At 36.7% G+C, this 12,688-nt stretch overlaps 3 protein-coding genes across 3 annotated transcripts; 1 reads left to right on the top strand and 2 right to left on the bottom strand.

Annotated features, from left to right (window-relative positions):
* The first annotated feature begins 527 nt into the window (after positions 1–527).
* Positions 528–6,330, top strand: LOC124646041 (3,4-dihydroxyphenylacetaldehyde synthase-like). The gene is made up of 5 exons (XM_047186063.1): positions 528–783; positions 3,356–3,476; positions 3,582–3,695; positions 3,814–3,933; positions 4,833–6,330. Exons 1-5 carry the CDS (start codon positions 704–706, stop codon positions 5,898–5,900), a joined length of 1,503 nt encoding a protein of 500 aa, XP_047042019.1. The 5' UTR covers positions 528–703; the 3' UTR covers positions 5,901–6,330.
* On the bottom strand, positions 6,318–7,323 carry LOC124646042. The gene is made up of 2 exons (XM_047186064.1): positions 6,947–7,323; positions 6,318–6,536 (listed from the first exon to the last, which is right to left on the bottom strand). Exons 1-2 carry the CDS (start codon positions 7,134–7,136, stop codon positions 6,406–6,408), a joined length of 321 nt encoding a protein of 106 aa, XP_047042020.1. The 5' UTR covers positions 7,137–7,323; the 3' UTR covers positions 6,318–6,405.
* Positions 7,324–9,841: 2,518 nt separating this feature from the next.
* On the bottom strand, positions 9,842–11,298 carry LOC124645934 (negative elongation factor E). Its single transcript, XM_047185913.1, has 4 exons — positions 10,921–11,298; positions 10,687–10,840; positions 10,370–10,555; positions 9,842–10,066 (listed from the first exon to the last, which is right to left on the bottom strand). Exons 1-4 carry the CDS (start codon positions 11,186–11,188, stop codon positions 9,859–9,861), a joined length of 816 nt encoding a protein of 271 aa, XP_047041869.1. The 5' UTR covers positions 11,189–11,298; the 3' UTR covers positions 9,842–9,858.
* Between the last annotated feature and the right edge of the window lie 1,390 nt (positions 11,299–12,688).

Below are 12,688 nucleotides of genomic sequence, written 5' to 3' on the forward strand. Positions count from 1 at the left end.
ATAATATGTATTTAAAAACATATATAAATGAAGTCGTTATGTATTATTTATAAGGGGTTTAACTACTTGCTAACAATAATGCCGAAAGATAGGTACTTGTTTACATGAAAAGTGTCCGGACACTTTTTGAAACCCCGCCCGGACGGCCCCCGGACGGGCTCCAAACTAGGGCAAATCCGGGGAAACCCGGATGGATGGCAGCCCTAAGTAGATAGAAGCTTTAGAAAAATAACTATAGCTTTCAAGAATGCTGTTATTTGATTCTTAAATAAGGGAAAGGACGCTGCGAAGGAAAAATCAATTGAACCCTTCAATTTTCATGGAATTCGTTAAAAGATGGATGAAGCGGCAGTAACATAAATATTGACATATTCATGAAGAGCGAACAGGTTACTGTAAAAAAATTCGTTCATCTCGATCTGAGAACTTCACGGCGTCTTACGATTTCCACTATTATGTTAGTGAGACAGCGAGCGCCTCGGTGCCTGTAGAAAGCTGATCTGCGCCTATAAATCCACCTGACGGCTGGCGCTACCACCATTGTGTCGCTGATCGTCCTCCTTACTTCAAGTGTCATATCTTATCAACTTGAATAGCAACAATTTTTCAATTTAGAATAAAGTTCACGTACGCTATCGTATAAAGTCGTCTTCGAGACTTCAGTTGTTATTTTATGAACTTTTAACAGTGTTTGTGGTGTATCATGGACGCGCAACAGTTTCGGGAATTCGGCAAAGCTGCTGTCGATCTTTTGGCCGATTATGTTGAAAACATTAGAGACAAGTAAGTACTGTTTTCTTTATTAGCAATTTAGATTATTCGACATTATTAAAATTCGTATTGTATTCAGTTTTTATTACTCTCTTATGTAAAGTAGCAGGAACAGGGGACCTGAACATAATTAACAATAACATTTACTTTTACAACCAATGCGCAGCTTAGATATTACATAGGTAAATGTTAAGTTGTAAGAAATATAAGTATCTACTTATAATGTAGATATGATTAGGGTCGACTAGGCATACAAGGATTAATTAAACTTAAGTTTAACTCCTATAATAAAATCAAATATTACTTTTTGCTTGCTACGCGTAAAATGGCACTCTTATAAAAACAAAGGTGTTTTTATACAATACAAAATGATAATCAATATTTCTACTGACTTAACAGCGTATGGCGTCGTCCTAATTGGCAGCGATCGTACGATGGCGCGATGCGTTTTTCATCTAAGGCATCGTCCTAATTGACAGCGATCGTACGATGACACGATGCGTTCTCGTCGTGCGATGAGTTCAAACATACAGATTTCATCAGAGTGTCCTATTTGAACCTCGCAAGTGAGATCGTGAGATGAAAAACGCATCGCGCCATCGTACGATCGCTCCCAATTAGGACGACGCCTCTATGTACGCTGTTAGCATGCATGGCATGTAAATACCATATCAATTAGATGTACCTAATTTTTGTATACACACAGTTACTTACATACAGACAGTAGCACATAGGCAGATTTTTTACAAGTGAAACCGCGGGAAACAACCAATAAGGTAATTAACAACATTATAAGCTGTACTATGCTTAGATTAGTACCTAATACTAATTTGATTTGTATGATTAATGGCTTAGTTTATCATCAACATCTTTGTTAACAATCATAAAATAATCAACGTCTTGTTACGTAAGACTAGATTCTCAGAACATAAATTTTATTATTCTTTATGGCTTTCTGGATGTTATATGTTCAGTGGGCTACAGATTTGATCACAGATAGCTTTCCACCAGGTGATCTGTCTGATCCCTATCACAATAGGCACAACCCTGAGTGCGAAATTCAGATATGATGTTTTTTTTCTCTGCCAAAGGGACGTATTCCGCCTTTGTTTTTATATTCCCAAGGTCCATTTGATTCCTAGTCCAAACTATTTTAACTGCCCCTAGTAAGAATCAAACCGAAACACAACAAAGCAAACAATTGCTCAGCTGCCGGTTCAATCTTTCGCTAATAATAGTATATCTTCCAAAACCTTCACTTTACATTTAATAAGTATAAAACAATCCTTCAGCTTGTCTGTCATTAAGTCTGACTATTGCAGAAACTCTGAAACTACTGAATGGATTTTCATGGGACTTTCACTTATGTATAAATCATTTATTAGGAAGGAAAGAGTTCTAGAATATAAATGAAATATCTACAGACAAATAAATTAAAATTGATTTACTCTTTTATCTCGGTATACCTAGATTAAAAATCTGTAAGCCCATCTCGAGTATTTAAATACGAATACCTCATAATGATTCCTCTCTTATTATTGTCCACTGTTTTTACTTTCCGTCAATTTTTATTTGTGTGATATTGCTATGATAAAAGTTAACGTTAGTGGGGCATACTATCACACAAAGCAAGTAATCTTCAAAAGTACAAGAATTTTTGATTTAAAATTCTAGTATTGCAAAACAAAATATGCGAATAGGCGTGACAAACGGCCTAAAATATAGGTACCTACTGATTCTAATTAATAAGCATTTTAGATTGGCAAAGAATATTGGGCGCGTCTCTATTTTTATTTTTTCAAAACATATTTACTAACATATTATTATATTTACAATGCAACAAAGATTGACAGTGGGGTCTAGTGATGACACGTCTATGTAAAACTTGTACTTTTACAGTAATTGACGTACTTAACACAAAATTCAGTCGTGTTGTAACTGCGTTGTTATTTGTTTATTAGAGAAATTAAAAAATGCATGTTCATTATATTAGGGTTATCTAAAAGACGGATGGACGCCATGCCTATTATTTCATAATTTTCCTTTCATTGTGTATTTAGTAATAGCAATTAATTTGCTTTATGAATACAATGCGCATTGCCGCAGTGCCCCATCGATGATGCTGCAAGATAATCGCATGAAAAAATACTACAGACACGAAACATTCCACTAATTATACCTACACAGGTAATGGCATAAAAACAAACCAATGAGAGTACGAACGTCTCCGCAGACGGAATTTTCCTTCCATTGTTCATTAATCATTAGTTCATTGAATATTTTTAATAAATGCTCGAAAGAAAAATAAACAATAAACTTAAAGGTAAAGTTTATTGTTTGTTCGGAGACGGACATTTGTGAATTTTCAGCCTATTTCGTCATTTATGAATACGTGTAAGAAATAATTAGGATATTTGGTATCAAATGCATTCAAAACGAACCAATTGGTCATGCCAACTGCTTTAAAGCGAACATTCGATTCAAAATTAATTCTACACATTTCCTAAATAAATAACTAAACACAGCCGCATGGCAGACTGCAAAATTAAATTTTCATCAAAATTAAAATCTTATTTCGTTTCAGAGATGTCCTGCCTTCTGTAGAACCTGGTTTCTTACTGAATACACTCCCTGAGGATGCTCCAGAGCAGCCAGAACAATGGCAAGATGTCCTGAAAGACTTCAACCAAGCTATTATGCCAGGGGTAAGTCCTTCTTCTAAACAAATGACGCTACAATTCATGTCAGCAATTTCCTCTTTATATATATGTTGTAAGTTCTTTGACTGACGTTACGTAATAATGTTCTAGATTACGCACTGGCAGTCTCCACGTTTCCACGCTTTTTATCCGACCGGCGCATCTTATGCAAGTATGGTGGGAGGCTTGCTGTGCGACGGATTATCGGTCATTGGATTTAGCTGGGTGAGTAAAATCAACTACTGCTTACATAGGTATACTTACAGTAAATAGTTCAGCGCAAGGGTACGAAGTGTGTTCTTTATAAAAGTTTGAAAGTAAACAAAAGTTGTCTCTGTCACAGATGTCGAGTCCCGCATGCACGGAGCTGGAAGTTGTGACTATGAACTGGTTGGGCAAGCTGCTTGGTATACCGGAAGAATTTCTACACTGCTCTAGTGGACCCGGAGGAGGTATAATTCAGGTAACTGTGATAACAAGTGAAAATATGTTTTTCCTCCCACCATCTCGGAAAGAGTAGTTTTACCCTTTGATATCTGAGCGTAAAAACCGTTTTTATCCTCTAGAGCGGCAAAATTAATTATTTGAATTTAGAACATCGTGTGCAATATTATACTCCATTTGTGACAATCTTGATAAGACTTTTCAAACAAATACATATTAAACAAATAAAATACTGCTTAAAATAATTATTCAATTAATTAAGTAATTTTTATTATTGTTTTTACATAGATTTTTAACCTCGTTTAATTTTTAAACTGAGTTTTCAAATAAATGAACTATAATAGGTAGGTACTTCTTTTTAATTTGATACTCATATGTGCGCACCATTTTGTTTTTTTTTTTTTTGCATTTAGTAATTTCCTAAATTAAGTGGGATGAAATTATTATTTTTTATGGTTTTGAGGTCGATTTTAAATCTCATTACATTTTTAAACATTGAGTTTTTGCATAAATAAATTTTAATAGGTACATCTTTTTAATTTGCCATGTGTGACGTGCGTGCCATTTTCTTTTTTTGAGTTTAGAAATTTCCTCGATGAGGTGGGATGAAAAGTTACGTGTTGCACTCGAGTGCAAAGATTTTTCACCTTGTGCTCTTTTGATTCCCTCGCTATCGCTGAGGATTCTAATTATTGATTTTTAGAATCCTTCGCTTGCTCGGTCATCAAAATTGAGCCCGCGGTTAAAAAGCAACTTTGCACTCTTGTATAACAAATAACTATTTTTTTCTCAGACTCAATAGGCCTTCTACGTAGTTTTGCAAAACCCAAACAAAAAACAGAGATTATAGTTCGAATAGGAAAGTGCAAGAAACTGAAAAACACATGCGATAATTTAACCTAATGTTTAATTTTTCAGGGCTCGGCGAGCGAAGCAACGCTGGTAGGACTTTTGGCAGCTAAAGACAAAACCGTTCGCAAGCTTATTAAAAACAATCCAAACCTAGATGAAGACGAAATTAAACCAAAACTAGTCGCCTATACATCAGATCAATGCAACTCTTCAGTAGAAAAAGCTGGCTTGCTAGGCTCTATGAAAATGCGATTACTTAAAGCGGATGGTGAGGGAAGGCTTCGTGGCGAAACACTTAAACAAGCTTTCGAAGAAGATAGAGCTCAAGGTTTAATACCATGCTACGTCATCGCGAATCTGGGTACCACTGGAACCTGCGCCTTTGACCCGTTGTATGAACTTGGACCAGTATGTAATGAGGCCGATGTGTGGCTGCACGTTGACGCGGCTTACGCCGGTGCGGCATTTATGTGTCCCGAGTACAGGCACTTAATGAGGGGCATCGAGTTAGTCGACTCCATCGACGTCAATGCACACAAGTGGATGCCCGTTACTTTTGATTGTTCTGCTATGTGGGTCAAAGATGGATATGACCTTGTCAGAGCATTCGACGTTCAACGTATTTACTTGGATGACGTCAAAACTGATAACAAGATTCCTGATTACCGCCATTGGCAAATACCCCTTGGTCGCAGGTTCAGAGCTCTAAAATTATGGACTGTTCTCAGGATTTATGGCGCTGAACGTCTACGGAAGCACATTAGGGATCAGATATCTTTGGCTCAGTATTTTGCCAAACTAGCACGTGCTGATGATAGATTAATTGTGGAGCCAGAACCCTCTATGGGATTAGTGTGCTTTAGACTAAAGGGAGGAGATATTATTACGAGAAAATTACTAGAACAATTAACTGAAAAGAAAACGGTGTTCATGGTAGCTGGTACATACCGGGAGAGATACGTTATTAGATTTGTTATATGCTCGCGTCTTACACAGAAAGAGGACGTAGACTTTAGCTGGCAACAAATTAAAACCGAGATTGATTTACTATGTCCAGACAAAATACACACAAAAGCGCAAATACCTGCCATAGATCAAATAGTTGCGAGAGAGATTTGCGAGAAATCCAAATAATAGGTACCAACACACTCGCTCATATCCTGACGTAAACAAACAAACAAGATGGTGTCCCATTTATAATCTTGAATTAAACTTAGTACTGTACCTTCCTCTTCGGCAACAATTTTATGTAAATAGATCAAATGTGTAAATATCACAGGTATAAAAATTGCAGAAAGTAATAAGACCGTCCTACCACTGGGCCAGTTACCTTGGACTTTCCTTCTTCAAATTGCGTGTGACCTATGGGTGATGTGTGTATATGAATAGGAACCTAGGTTCTCTTCTTACTTACATGTTACAGAGGCAAATTTTTAAGGGTTCTCAAAATATGAAGTCGTAACTTTAAGTTAAATGTAACAGTGTTATTGTTAACGTTAAATAAACCTTTGTGATCTGACATCCGGGTTTTGTTAAGGTAAATAAACAAACTTTAAGATAAAAACATGTTTTATTATGAATTTTGAACTTAAAATACTGTTAGTCACACTTTTAACATTGTGTTACTAACTACTTCCATTTATATACAGCTACAAGTATGACTAACGCATAAACCGTAAGTGTAGCCTTTCGGCAGACAATGTTCTAGACAAACCGGGTCCTCCGTCGTTTCTTCGGAATCGCACGAAATTCGTCCAGGGATCTTGACTGCTGAAATGTTTAATACACAAAACGTTAATAAAGCACAGACTGTACCTACCTAGAATTTTATATGAATACGCCTGATTATGCAAGTAAAACAATACATAATTTAACACATCATAAATATTTGTAGGTAACAAGGTACCTACAAGAATAATATATTAGTAATTTGATTACTTCGAGTATTAAGTATTGAAAGTGCGGACCGTAATTTTAGTGTTTCTAGGTCATGATGTTATTGCAATAGGTGCATAGGTGGGAACAAAGAGTTGGTATTAACATAGCAGTTTTATCTAAGTAGCTATATTTGACCGCACAGATCGAGAACACTCAATAATAAATAACCAATCATTTGAACAACACTCAGTTACGTTAACACAAACACTGAATAACAAAATAATCAAGTATTAGTTAGGTACCTGCTAAATCAGCTGTCTCACTTCGTGGTATGATTTCTTCCTTTGGTTTCAAATCCTCATTGCTCAAGGGCTTAACACTCTGGTCAGGCACCACGGAGGAGTCTCTCGGCTTCGGCTTGCAAATTCCAGTTTGAATCAAACAAGCCGATAACGCAATAACCAGAAACACATTTACTGCCTTTAAAGCCATTACTATTTCTTTGTTCGTTAATTATTGCTATAAGGAAATAAACGTCGTTATTGCTTTGCAGCTAATTAACAAATAAGCGACGTATTACAGCACCCAAATAGACGAACACAATGTGAAAGGTCAACGGTAGCCGCCTTATATATTGTGCATTAACTTGTCACTGGATGAGACAAAATGTGCGTTCTCACTATTCACTCAAGCGGCCTACACACGCCGCAATGACTAATGTTTAGATTACCTCTGTGGTAACACTGATTCGTGGAAATGAATCATTAGGTTATTGTGTATTTATGAAACAATTATAAATCCGTTGCAAATGCAAGTGTGACATGGATTAGCCTTACCTACTTGCTCTGCAACCAATTTTTTCTGATAAGAAAATATGATATTTAAAAGAGAAGTAGGTAACGAAAAAAAAATACATAAACAAACGACTGCATTTTTTTGCGGAATGCTTTCTAGAACCATCTACTATTAAAAAATAGTATTTTAGTAGGTATTGGTATAATTAGCCTAATTCTTCAGGAAGTTATATAATAACATCACGCTTTAGATAATCCCTTTCTAGTTTCTGGGTCAGAACTAGCTGCCTTGTAGAAGGTCATTAGTTGATAAGAAGTTTTCAAGCGATTTCGTCGACCTATTGAAATTATAAAATAAATATAGGTCGTACGGAAAAAGGTGAAATAGTATTAACTAGGCACCTAGGTACTTAGGGTTCTCGTAGCTAGTTATTTCCCAAGTACAACTACAACAAGTACCAAGTACCTACATAAAGCAAAAGAAGGAGGAAAGAAGAAGCTACCTATACCTTATTACCTAAAGGTTAATCTATTTGTAGTATCGTATGTATTAATAATTAACCAAGTTCATGTTAGCTGCAGTGGAAGTAGGTAGATAGTCTAGGTACCCAGATAAGTACCCTTTTGTTCTGGCGGTTTACACAAGGGACTTTACAACCTTACCTTTGTTATGTACCCAGGCATGCATTAGTGTTAGGTTTACGTAGGTACCTACCTACCTTATTATCTTATCCTCTATTTATAAACAGATGAACCGATTGAGATGAAATTAGGCCCAGAGAAAGGTTAATGAATTGGCTAGATAATCGATATTTTTAACACAAACATATTCCGATTTAAAAAAACGATTTTTTAAATTGTTCGATGGGATTTAACAACGTGTTGGAATTATTTGAGATTCGATATTTTGGAAGGTTAAGGTTCTTTGATCTGAGGGTTAAGGTCTCATATGTAGGTACCTACTGCAGTACATTTATTAACTCCATAATTAACCGCAATAACCACGTTTATGTTTAGGTACCTATTAGTTATTTCAATCCATTCCTGTTTGTATTATAACTAATTTTATAAATAAAATACCTAAGAAATCAGCATATGAACTACTAAACCGATTTTGATGGAATTTGGCATTCAGGTTTGTCTTGGAAAACGACGTAGCTCCTAGATAGTGTCCTAAGAATAATATGTCACGTGTGTATGTAGGTAAGTACGTATTCGGTGGGTCTCTAACTTAATTTGGTCATTATGACTGGGAATACCTGCTACTAGCCCAGATTCCGTAAGTATATAGGTACCCTACCTTGACCTCTAGTGCGGAAGCGGGAAGGTGGCGCGTCCCTATTTTGCATTGATAACAAAATAATTGCGTAGGCATTTGTATGTAGGTATAACATTGTTCCATTTGAACTTACAGTAGATAGAAATAAAGAATCTAGAAACAAATAAAGTTACATTTATGAAGTTGGCCATTTAACGCCTGTCGTCGCCAACTTTGGACAACTATCTAAAGATTTTCTAAAAGATCTGCACGCACGAATGCGCAGGGAATCAAATACCTAACTATTTTTAGAAAGCTAGCTAGTTGTTTGTTGTTAACTTTATGTTTATAAATAAATTTAATTTTCATCCCACCATCTCGGAAAGAGTAGTTTTACCCTTTGATATCTGAGCGCAAAAGCCGTTTTTATCCTCTAGAGCGGCAAAGTGATTTGAATTTAGAACACCGTGTGCAATACTCCATTTGTGACAATCTTGATAAGACTTTTCAAACAAATAAAATACTGCTTAAAATAATTATTCAATTAATTAAGTAATTTTTATTATTGTTTTTACATAGATTTTGAAGTTCGTTTCATTTTTAAACTGAGTTTTCAAATAAATAAACTTTAATAGGTACTTCTTTTTAATTTGATACTTACATGTGAACGCCATTTAGTTTTTTTGCATTTAGTAATTTCCTCTATGAAGTGGGATGAAATTATTATTTTTTATTGTTTTGAAGTCGATTTTACACCTCATTATATTTTTAAACTGAGTTTTTGCACAAATAAATTTGAACAGGTACCTACATCTTTTTAATTAGCCATGTGTGACGTGCGTGCCATTTTCTTTTTTTGAGTTTAAAAATTTCCTTGATGAGGTAGGATGAAAAGTTACGTGTTGCACTCGAGTGCAAAGATTTTTCACCTTGGGCTCTTTTGATTCCCTAGCTATCGCTCAGCTTCTAATTATTGAAACACTCACTACGCTCGTGTTTTAATTTTAGAATCCTTCGCTTGCTCGGTCATCAAAATTGAGCCCGCGGTTAAAAAGCAACTTTGCACTCTTGTATAACAAATAACTATTGAAAGCAGGGTGCCCAATAACTGCTAGAAAGGGTGACAGATAATAAAACAATACCAAAACAGTTTATGCTGCATTTAATCGAATATATCATCATAGGTCAAGAGCGTCCGCTTAGCGTCCTTAGGCGGCGGTGGGTTGCGAGGCGAGGGCGAAGGGGTCCAACCAGGCGCCTGTGTCGGCGGCCTGCCTCGCGCGACCGATATACGCCAGCCATCTTCCAAGCCATCCAACGATGTGAGGGCTTGAGCTGCTATCTCTGGTGTTTCAAATGACAAGAAAGCTCTGGAAAAAATATATAAATTGTAAAAATAATTGCAATAAAAGTAGCTCTCATTACCGTTGTCGTAAAGTCCAAAGTGTGGCTACACCTACATTTAGCCAGTTACAGCTAGGTAACTAAAGCCACACCTAGGTGCAGCCATTATGTTAAAGGTAGCCTAGCGGCTGGTTGGTGACCTGGTTCTAAATGAAGATAGGAACATACAACAAAGTTTAGCAGCATATACTAGTTACAGTTAGTGTGTGGCAAAGTGTGGCCCTCTTCAGACTAAAGAATGAACATATACAATAAAAAACCCTACTCACTTCTCATCATCAGGCTCTTGTGTAAATGAAAAAGGCTCATATGTAGCCAGACGCCTTCTTATAGTTTCTTCCGAGATGCGGGCACCCGCTACAAGCAGTACTGAACTTCTGCCTACCCCGGCTGCCGGAGCTGGGCTTTCAGCACCAACCGGCAGAGGTGTACGAGGGGACTTCTCATCTCTTGGACTGAAAGAAAGAATATAAATCTAGCTATTGCTATCATATCAAAGTTGGATGGGGTACTAATAATTCGCAAAAGTCAGTACTTTTAGTTTGATAATCCTAAAAAAAAATATTGCCAAAAAGGTTCTACTTACTTCTCCCTGGCTGTGACAAATGAGTCATATAGATATTTAACACGTGGAGCCTGCTTTTCTTCAGGAGGTGGTGGCTCTTGAGAAGCACTGAATGGTTGGTAAGAGGCCACCCCACCTGCAGCACTTGCAGATCCACTGAGTTTTCTCTCCCTGCCTGAAATGTTTTTGAATTTGGTGGTTCTGATTTTGGTATCATATAGAATTATTAACACCTACAACACTTGTTTATTTTACCTGCTCTGGGTCGCTTAAATGTGGCGTTTTGTGGCTGTGGTGGAGGACTCTTTATTGCTTGAATAGCTCCACTCTTTATCAATTTTCGAGCAATTTCTCGAGCATCACGCGCTTCAGTTGGTCTTTTGGGCAATATCGGCTTCTCAGGTTCTTGTTTAGGTGCCTTCAAAGCTTGTAAAGCTTTTTTTTTCTTTTTCAACTTCTGATATTTAGCTTGTAACATTAACTCTTCCTCTGTCAGATTGGAAGGAAAGTGTAAGTAAACCATGTTACTTTTATTTAAATGCACTTTGCTGTAAGACTTTCTTTTGTTGTTATAAAATCAATGTTTTGTGAAAATAAAATACAATTTTACAAAATGAAGTCAGTCAAATACTTGTTGACATTGACGTTTATGACGTTAATGATAGAAGGCAAAAAAAAAATTTGATCTCTCTGTTACAAGGTTGCAGTTGTGATGGTGAATAATACTTAATTAATTTATTAATGAACAATGGCCCATCTTATCTACCATCTACATCCACATAGAAATGTACAAGAATACCAAAATAGCAACTGAAAAAGAATAATTGTCGAGCCTACCTCTGAGAAAGAGAGACATGCATAGAGAATTTTATATATCAACGCTTATGGAATTCGAGGTAACATCCTGAACCTGATAAAAACATATTTAACCGGTCGCAAACAGATGACAGAAATCTGCAAAATATGTGTCAAATCTAAATTAGAAAAAAAATACGTGTCTTCCAGCAGAGATATTAAATTCGGTGTGCCCCAAGGAACCGTCCTTGGGCCTTTATTATTTATTATTTATATCAATGATCTCCCACGCCAAGTCCACCATCCCATGGTGCTGTTTGCGGATGACAGCACAGCACTACTAAAATGTAACAATCATGAAAATTACGAAAATGACATAAACTGCGCGATAAAAGTTATAATAAACTGGCTAAACAGCAACAATCTAAAAATTAACATACAAAAAACAAAGATAATGCATTTTTTCCAAAGACTTCGCATCAATGATTTGAACATCAACTATAATAACCAAAATGTGGAGAGAGTAGAGCTTACAAAATTCCTAGGCATTTTAATTGACAGTCACCTAACGTGGAAGCCGCAGGCTGAAGCAATCTGTAAAACACTCAGCGCATCTGCATATGCACTTTATCATCATCCTCCGAGCCTTTTCCCAAACTATGTTGGGGTCGGCTTCCAGTCTAACCGGATTCAGCTGAGTACCAGTGCTTTACAAGAAGCGACTGCCTATCTGACCTCCTCAACCCAGTTACCCGGGCAACCCGATACCCCTTGGTTAGACTGGTGTCAGACTTACTGGCTTCTGACTACCCGTAACGACTGCCAAGGATGTTCAATGACAGCCGGGACCTACAGTTTAACGTGCCATCCGAAACACAGTCATTGGTGTCTAAGATATACTTAGAAAGTACATACAAACTTAGAAAAGTTGCATTGGTACTTGCCTGACCTGGAATCGAACCCGCGCCCTCATACTCGAGAGGTTGGTTCTTTGCCCACTAGGCCACCACGACTTTCTGCATATGCACTTTATAATCTTAAGAAAAAAGTCAATACCAAAACAGTATTACTAGCATACCATGGTCTTGTTGTTTCTAAATTGAGATTTGGTATAATATTTTGGGGCAATTGTACCGAAAAGGAAAGTATCTTCAAAGCTCAAAAACGATGTATACGAGCTATTTTTGGTTTGAAAGTTACTGACAGCTGTGTTCCATTTTTCAAAAAA

This window comes from Helicoverpa zea, chromosome 3 (assembly GCF_022581195.2).
Source record: "Helicoverpa zea isolate HzStark_Cry1AcR chromosome 3, ilHelZeax1.1, whole genome shotgun sequence".
Classification (NCBI taxonomy): Eukaryota; Metazoa; Arthropoda; class Insecta; order Lepidoptera; family Noctuidae; genus Helicoverpa; species Helicoverpa zea.